General features: G+C 39.7%; 1 protein-coding gene across 3 annotated transcripts in view; it reads left to right on the top strand.

Moving 5' to 3' along the window:
• Positions 1–7,888, top strand: part of LOC115474845 (leucine-zipper-like transcriptional regulator 1 homolog) — a 55,150-nt gene extending 47,262 nt beyond the window's left edge. For all 3 annotated transcript variants that reach the window (XM_030210539.1, XM_030210541.1, XM_030210540.1), the window contains exons 7-8: positions 3,811–3,997; positions 6,449–7,888. In XM_030210539.1, coding sequence (XP_030066399.1) covers positions 3,811–3,997; positions 6,449–7,124 — 863 coding nt within the window. In that variant the 3' untranslated portion in view covers positions 7,125–7,888. The remainder of the gene's footprint in view (positions 1–3,810; positions 3,998–6,448) is intronic.
• Positions 7,889–8,881: the final 993 nt, after the last annotated feature.

The following is an 8,881-nucleotide window of genomic DNA, read 5'->3' on the forward strand; positions in this document are numbered from 1 at the left end:
ATTCACTTAATATTTAGTGATTTTTGTTAAAAAGTAAGAATCAGTGGGTTTCCATGTTCTAACAGATAGCAACTCAAATCAATAGAAATTAATAAAAATTAACTTTAGTGTAAACACTACCTAAAAACATCATACTGTTCTGTGACAATCACGTATACCGTGATGATGATATCATTAAAAAGAAATTATTAAAAAGAACTACACAGTGACCATGAAAAAAACTGATTCAGAAGCACTAATCAGGCAATCCAGTACGTGGAACCTTGCATGATGTAGCTATAATTTGGGTTCCTCTTTCCCACATGCATCACTTTGCACTTGCTCACATTAAACGTCATCTGCCATTTAGATTCCCAGTCTCATAACGTCCTCTTGTAATTTTTCACAATCATCCCGTGATTTAACGACTTTGAATAACTTTGTGTCATCAGCAAATTTAATTACCTCTGTCGTTACTCCCATCTCTAGGTCATTTATAAATATGTTAACCAGTTTTTAATCCACAATAGAACACTACCTCCTATCCCATGACTCTCCAATTTCCTCTGGAGTCTTTCATGAGGTACTTTGTCAAACGCTTTCAGAAAATCCAGTTTCACAATATCAACCGGCTCACCTTTATCTTCTCCCTATGCATTCAAGCATCCTTCTGACTTTTGTTGTCACCTTTTCTTGGCCACCTTATCACGAACAATCATTCCCATGTCCTGATCCTCTTTTCTGCACGGTACTTCACCCCCCTAGACTGTACATCCCCCTTGTGTTTGTGTATCCCAAATGCACAACCCTACATTTGTTAACTTTAAATATTAGCTGCCAAATTCTGGACCATTCTTCAACCTTTGCTAGCCACATCAACCACCCTATTGCAGATTATGGTATAATCTGCAAAGTGGCAAACCTTACCCGACAGCCTTTCCACACTATCACTTACAAAATGTTAAAAAGAACCAGGCAAAGAACCAATCCTTGCAGCACACCACTTGTAATGTCTCTTTCCTCAGAGTGAGCTCCATTTACCACTACACTTTGTCACCTTCCACTCAACCAGTTTTATATCCCAGTTAGTCACTTTAGGGCCCATACCAAAGGCAGTTAGTTTATGTATATAAGTTCTCTATGCAGAACTGTGTCAAAAACTTTGCTAAAATCTAAGTACACCACATCTAGTGCTCTCCCTTGATCCAAATCTTTGATCACCAAAAGAAATCAGATTTGTCTGATGATACTGGCCTCTAGTAAAGCCATGCTACCATAGGTCCTCCAATTCATTGGATTTTAGCAACTTCACTATTCTCTGTTTTAGAAGTGTTTCCATTAATTTACTTACCACAGAGATCATGCTAACCAGCCTATAAGTTCCCTTTACTTCTGCTTTTGTGGAGTGGAACCACTTCTGCCTTTCTCTAAGCCTCTGGGACCATTCTAGAGAAGTATTGAAAAGGTCAGATAGCAGAGCTGCCAGAACTTCCCTAAGTTCCTTCAGTACACTCAGATGTATGCTATTCAGTCCTCATCACCGTTTCCACCTTTAGTTTATCTAGCTCCTCATGAACACAGTTGAATGAAAATTGTTGAAGGTCTACCACACTTTCATATTTGTGTTTGTCTTCTCTGGTCCTACTCCTGGCCCTTCATCTGTGAACGCAGAACAAAAATATTTAAGAGCCATCCAGCTTTTGCTGAGAGTGCTTTCCCATCATCAAGAGGAAGGCTTTGCAGGTGATGAGGTAGGCCACTGCTGTTGTATTGTCTGAAGCAGGGGGGCACCAAGAGTGTGGCAGTGATGCTGGAAGCCAACTGACTGTACAGCTGAGCAGAGCAGAATCTAACATTGAATTTGGCAGTTTTCATTGCTGGAATGGAGAATACACAAGCGTACTTCCTTAGCTGAATGATGCTGGATCCTCAGGGGAGAGGGCATTGAGCCTGCAGGCCTTCCAGCTGCTGGTGGTGTGCTGGAGTCATCCTTGTTGCAATCTGATGGGCTCCTGATGGAATGCAAAATGCCAACTCTTCTTCAGCTGCAGATGGCAGGCTGGGTAGGCAGGGATCGATGCCTCGGTTCAACCAAAGTCCCACAAGGAGCCTATGAGTTTCTCCTTTGACCTGTCATAGGCAGGGTTCATCACAGGGCACCCAGCCACCTATTTCTGTTAATTGTGGTGGTGCCGGTCTGGCCGTATTGCCCTTGATATGCAGATCTCCATTGCCTATTAGTTGAACCACCAGGGTTCTGGTACAGGGGCCGGTTGTGATGGGGGATCCAGATCCCTTTTGGCATATGTCCTGGTTTTTGAGAGGCTAGTGTGTGAAGAATAACGGTTAGTCAGAATCAGTCATTCTGATCCTTCTCAAAGCCCACAGCTGCTGTACTTCCTTAGCGCATATCTAAGTCTGGAGGACTTTCGAGAGGTTGTATGAGGATCAGCAGTTCGTACCCAGCTGGATGGTGGAGCTGGACCTTGCCCTGAATTCTTTCAAGGTACAGGTTGTGGTCCTCCCCTGTTTCCGAGAGAAGATCCAGGGAGTTTTTCTTGCAGAGGTTTTTTTTTTTTTTTTTTTTGCAGTCAAGCACATTGTCCCTCTACTCAAAGCCGTTGTTGCCCAATGGAATCTCAACATGATACTTAATGTTTCGGGGGGGGGGGGGGGTTGAGGAGAGCTTCCATTCGAGCCCTTAAAGTGGACCTCTCTCAAGGACCTCACCCTCAAAGCCATCTTTCTGGTTGCCATTTGTTTGGCAAAGTGGGTCTTTGAGCGTCAGGTCTTATCCTGTAGGGACCCATATCTTTCTGTTACCAGTGATGTGGCAGTCATCAGAATGGTTCTTTAGTTTTTCTTCCAGTATTTTCAGAGAAACAAAAGCAGCTTCATATTGGAGCATTCACAGGTTGGTTTTACTGCCATATCTGAAACTCAGCAATCCATTTCGAAGATCAGATATACTTTCTGTGACTTTTTCACAATCCGTGGAAAAGACAAGCAGAGTCAGTCATCCTTAAATTGTCTTACATTCTGAGAGGAAAAGCAGTTCCAAGTGGACTTCGTTCTCACTCCACCCAGGTGCAGGCAACTTCATGGGCTGCGATGCAAGCCACTGCTCAAAAAAGAAATTTACAGGGGAGCAATATGGCTGTTGCAGCACTACAAGATTGAAGTCTTAGCCAGAGTGGACATAGCCTTTGGCAGGATAGTACTACAGGGAGCCTCATCTTCCCCCACCCATTAGGGTACTGTTCTTGAGCATCCCACTTGTCTGAACTGGTAAGGCAAGACAAAAAGGAAGGTGAAATTGATACCAATTAACTTCCTTTCCTCTAATCCGGCCACACCTGTCCAAGGCCCATTCTGTAAGTCTGAGTCATACAGGTTGCTGCCTGCCTCCTATGAATTCTCATAGTATCTCAGTGCATTATGTGCATAATTATTCAAGATTATAATTTTGGTTTCTGCAGGTCCCTTCGGACACTGGAATCTGCTTTGATATTTACATACTGAGGTTTACAAGCCATACCAGCCCTTTTACCAGTGATGTCACTGGTTTAAAATCAGTATCTCTACCTCCATCTGCTGGTCGAGAAGGGACACAACCCACTTGTCTGGATTAGTGTGGCAGTATTCAAGGAAATGAAATTAATAATGAATAAATTTCACCTTTCTAAAGTTTTTTTTAGTATTTGATTGTGATGAAATGTCACTTTATAGTGTATTATCATGGGAAGAAGAAACTGCACTGTATCTAGAAGGCAAATAATGTTGTTCTGCTTTGCTTTCAAATGTTTTAATCTGGTTTATCTGTGATATCAGATACAAGGACATGGTCCCCTGTGTCTCCTTCATTTAGTGACCATGGTCCAAGACGCCGTCATCTCCATTCAGCAGTGGTTTATGGTGCTGCAATGTACCTGTTTGGAGGACTGAATGTCAAGGATGAACAGAATGACCTTTGGAAGTGGAACTTCAATAGTAACACTTGGTCTAGTGTCAGAGCAAGGTAAATGGGATTCAAGTTACTTATCCTTTATTAGCTTAACATAACATTAAATATTACACCCTCTGTTTACTTTGCAACTCTATCCTATATTAATAATCTCTCAAGAACAAGCATTGATAGCAAGTACTCATAGATGGGTGTCATCTTGTTTGGTTTGGAGATTTTTCGGAATGTAATAGTAGAGACCTGGTTCTGTCTTCAGGAGAAGTTCTCCAAATTGATTTAAAATAGGTTAGTGGATGTGATATTAGAGTCTAAACTCACTTTTGAAGTACAGATAAATGAGTAAGTTTAAAAAAAAAAAGGTTTTGGTTGTGTCAACTCCATGATATACGCTCTTCATTGAGCACAGAAAATATTTAGTTATAGTGCAGGCAGCCTTATTACCACAGTTAGATTATTGTAATGCACTCCATAGTGGGATCTCTATGAAGTTGCTAAATAAATTCAGATGCTTCAGAATACATTATTTAACAATATTTGCTGTCATTTAAGGCTAGATTTACTAAAATGCACGAGAATATACTCTCTTGCCCAGTCTCCCCTTTCTGTAGTTCTTGAGGGCACTACCTTTCACGTAATGCCTTAGCGTTACCCCTAGCAGCCAACTGGGGTTAACCCTGTGGCCACCTGAAGGATCTGGTCCAGCACTGCCCAGGTCCACCTATGCATGTGCCCCTACACTGGCATACACTCTACCTGCATGCTAGGTCCCTCTTGTCTCTGGACAACCTGTAAGTTATTTCCCTGGTGTTTCTTTTTTTTTTTTTTAATTTGTTTTATTCTCAATACAAAATTGCTGTACATAACAGAGAAAATTATATAATACAACATCTGATTCATCTAACGAGTATACACAATTGCAATAGCAAGGTAAACCAAAACAAAAACTTGTGTAATGTGTCATCCGATATAATAAAGAACCCCTAATCATTCTGCATTGAGTTTTTATTTTACCCCTATCATCCAATCACACACACTCCACCTCACCAATTGTAAATATCCATCCACAACATCCAGCCCCTTGCACCCGCATACCTTATGTCTCCCCTCCCCCCTTCCTAACCTAACATGTTTAGACAAGCGGACCACAGATAAGCATATTGTCGATTAATCAGTTTAGGGGAGCTACTAAAGCTCTGAATCTCATATTTGCCCACCTCCCTCATTTTAACCTTCCACATCTCCCCCGTTATCCTCTCCGAGGATATCCAATAGTGCAAGATAGTTTTCTGGACCAGCAGCAACGAGACATATATAAATAGCCGTTGCAGGAATCTGAGCCCTTGATTCACCAATAAGGATTGGTCCCCCAATAATAAAGTCGCATAGTCCCAATCCAAGGTTCTACGCAAAACAGCATTTAGTACAGAAAATGCCTCATAGCTTAGCAGGATTTTAAAAAGGTTTGGATGGCTTCCTAAAGGCAAAGTCCATAGAACATTATTAAAATGGCCTTGGGGAAAATCCACTGCTTATTTCTAGGATAAGCAGCATAAAATATATTGTACTTTTTTGGAATCTTGACAGGTACTTATGACCTGGATTGGCCACTGTTGGAACCAGGATGCTGGGGGCTTGATGGACCTTTGGTCTGTCCCAGTATGGCAATAAATGTACTTATGAGATATCGGTTTTTCGTTTAGTAATGCATTCCTTTATATTATGTTTATTGGAATATTGCAACTCCATTTACATTGGTTGTACAAAATCTTTATGAAATTGCAGAGAGTACATAATCCTGCAGTTAAGGTAATTTTTTTCAGAAATCAAATATGCTATCTCTCCTTATATGTTACAGCTACACTGGCTCTCAGTGGAGGCCAGGTTACAATTTAAAGTTTTGGTGCTGACTTTTAAGGCTTTCCATGGGAATTCTCCAGGTTATTTAATCAATCATTTTGTATTTTTTAATAGGAATCTTGACGTAGTCACTAGAAATTTATTTGTTAGATTTTCTTCTGTTTGCAAATTAAAGGCTTTGCACCCTCATCAATTTTCATTACCATATGAGGCAGCTGCTAGTTGGATCTGTCTTCCTCCTTTTTTGAGACACATAGAATATTTTTCTGAGTTCAAGAAATTATTGAAAACTTTCCTTTTTAGAAAATATGTTTCTAATTCATAGATGTTTATCTCTAACTTAGACTGGGATTATCTGGAGTATGCTCTTTTTCATGTTATCCGCTTAGAACTTGTTGGTTGTAGTGGGTTATAAGACCTTAATGTAATTATTTTAAAAGAAACTCAAAATTTAATAGGTGACCAGTGATAATGAACAAATAAGGGAGTGACATGATTATATTTGTGCTTATTTCCCAAAAGTTTAATTGCCGCATTTTGCAGAGTTGTTAATGCGATAGTGCAATGTTACTTTGGTATGTTAAGTATAAATCCATATGAACTGTTGCTCTCTTTTCCTAATAAACTTGCCAATTGTTTTTATTTTAGTTATGGACCTCCAAAGACAATGGGACACTCATCTGTTGTGTACCGGGATTCCATGTTGATTTTTGGAGGAGGCAGACCAAACTGTGCGTCTGTTAATAGCCTCTGGAAATTCCAGTTCAACTCCCAAACCTGGAGAAAACTAGCAGCTCTCCAAGATGCAACTCATCCCTCCAAGATGTATCATTCTTTGATAGGATTTGGTTGTAGCTTCCAGCCATACTCTAAACACTCATTAAATGATTTGAACTATAAGAAGACAGACCTGCTGAAAACTTCCTCTAAACAAGTGACTTGCAAACTTGGCTACTTTCACTCACAACGCCCAAACAAAGTATCGGATATTTCTGATGGCAATGTGATGGAAATGAGAACCTTTACACAGTCTGATCTCCCAGTTCATTCTTGCTCTGTGCAAACCTGTTTTGAGGACAGCCTTAAAGATGAAGTACAGACCATAATGCCTACAGAAAATAACCTTGTTAGTCCTTTTGTGGAAGATAAAGCTGTTTCTACTGCTCTAACTGTAGAAAAAGATAAAGATGTTCAGTGTCAGCATAAAACCTCTTTGGACATGACACTATGCTGTTGTCCTGATATTCTCCTCCTGATAGGAGGGAAGCCTTTCTCTAGCTCTGGCAAAATCACCCTGTGGAAAATGAAACCAAGTATAGTTTAAATATTTAATCCCTATAACCCTGTAGTACTTTACCCCAAGAATGAAATATTCCAGGCTTATTGGGTAGTATAGTTGGTGCATTTGCGTTCCATTTAAATTTCACCTTCCTTAACATCCTCACCAGTACCGTCCTGAACCTATGGGTTGTGTCTGTGGATAGAAACAGAGGAGTAGCATGATCAACAGGACACTTCCAAAGAGACCAAGGCGACAAAAAAATTAGGAATGAAAATGTTCTTTAATAATAGAAGTTAAGATTCGACATGGCACCGTGTTTCAGCAATAAACGCCTGCCTCAGGAGTCTACAAGTTAAAATAAACAATACAAATATAAGTACATTAAAATACATAAATATATAAGTACATTAAAACACAAAAAAGTGGTGTATATGGAGATATAATTATATACATACAAATACATTAAAACGCATAAAAGAGAATGGTGTATATGGAGATATAATTATATACATATAAATTTAAACAGTAAAAAAATACCATCTGGATGTGCATATATAAATATATTGAAAACATGAATCAAAGTACATAAAAGCTTCTGAAAAAGAAAAATGTATAAATAAAGTGTAAACATATATGTATAGACTCAAATGAACAAAATACATGTAACCATTCAAAAATATATTGTTATGGATAGATGAACACATTGTGCTGATCTGTATGTGGTAAACGCCAGTAAGCGGAGCTGAACCAAATCAGGGGGCCCTTTTATAAAGGTGTGCTGAAAAATGGCCTGTGGTAGTGTAGAAGCATGTTTTGGGCGCATGCAGAATCCATTTTTCAGTGCACATGTAAAAAAATACCCTTTTAAAAAATTTTGCCGAAAATGGACGTGCGGCAAAAATGAAAATTGCCGCATGTCCATTTTGGGTCTGAGATCTTACCGCCAGCCATTGACCTAGAGGTAAAGTCTCATGTAACCAGGCAGTAATGACCTGCGCACGCCTAATAAGCACGTGCAAAAATTTATTTCGGACGCGCGACAAAAATGAAATTACTATAAGAGTCACGCAATAGCCGGGTGTTAATTCCATTTTGGCGTGCGTTGGGTGCGCATAGACACTTACGTGGCTTAGTAAAAGGACCCCCAAGCCTTTAGAAAGACTGATGATTGGTAAATGTAGAAAATACATAGATGAAGAACATGAGCAAAACTGTGGAGACAATAACAAGGAAAAAAGTAGTGTTTGATGGCTTGAAGTAGCAAAAGGAGGGGAGGAAAAAGAGTGATAGTGTGAACAGAGGTTATGAGCATCAGTGTACTAATATGGAGAGACTGCTAGAGATAAACAGAACACTTTAAAAAAACGATATGGTAGGTTGCAGAGGGAGAAAGTCAATGCAGCATATAAATGCAGGAGAGGAAGATCAAGTGGGCAAGGACTGAGGGAGATATTTAAAAGTAAAATAGAAGCAAAGACAGAGCAATGGAGTAAAAATGTCAAGAGCCATGGCGCAGTGCAGGAGAATGAGTTGGGTGTGCACTGCACTACACCATGGCTCTTGACATTTTTACTCCATTGTTCCATAGCCCAATATAACTATATTCCAGTCATGGTTCTCTCTGAGCTATGTCTCTGTGATCGCCACTAAATCCAAATCAGCCTCTTCCATCACAGCCTCAAGAACTAAAACCTTATTTCTCATACTTCAAGCATTAGTATATACTGCTTTCCAGACATTGCCCCTATTTTCCCATTTGTGTAGAAGAATTTAATGCTTCACTTACCTGAAGGCTTGTA

Source organism: Microcaecilia unicolor, chromosome 7 (assembly GCF_901765095.1).
Source record: "Microcaecilia unicolor chromosome 7, aMicUni1.1, whole genome shotgun sequence".
Taxonomy (NCBI): Eukaryota; Metazoa; Chordata; class Amphibia; order Gymnophiona; family Siphonopidae; genus Microcaecilia; species Microcaecilia unicolor.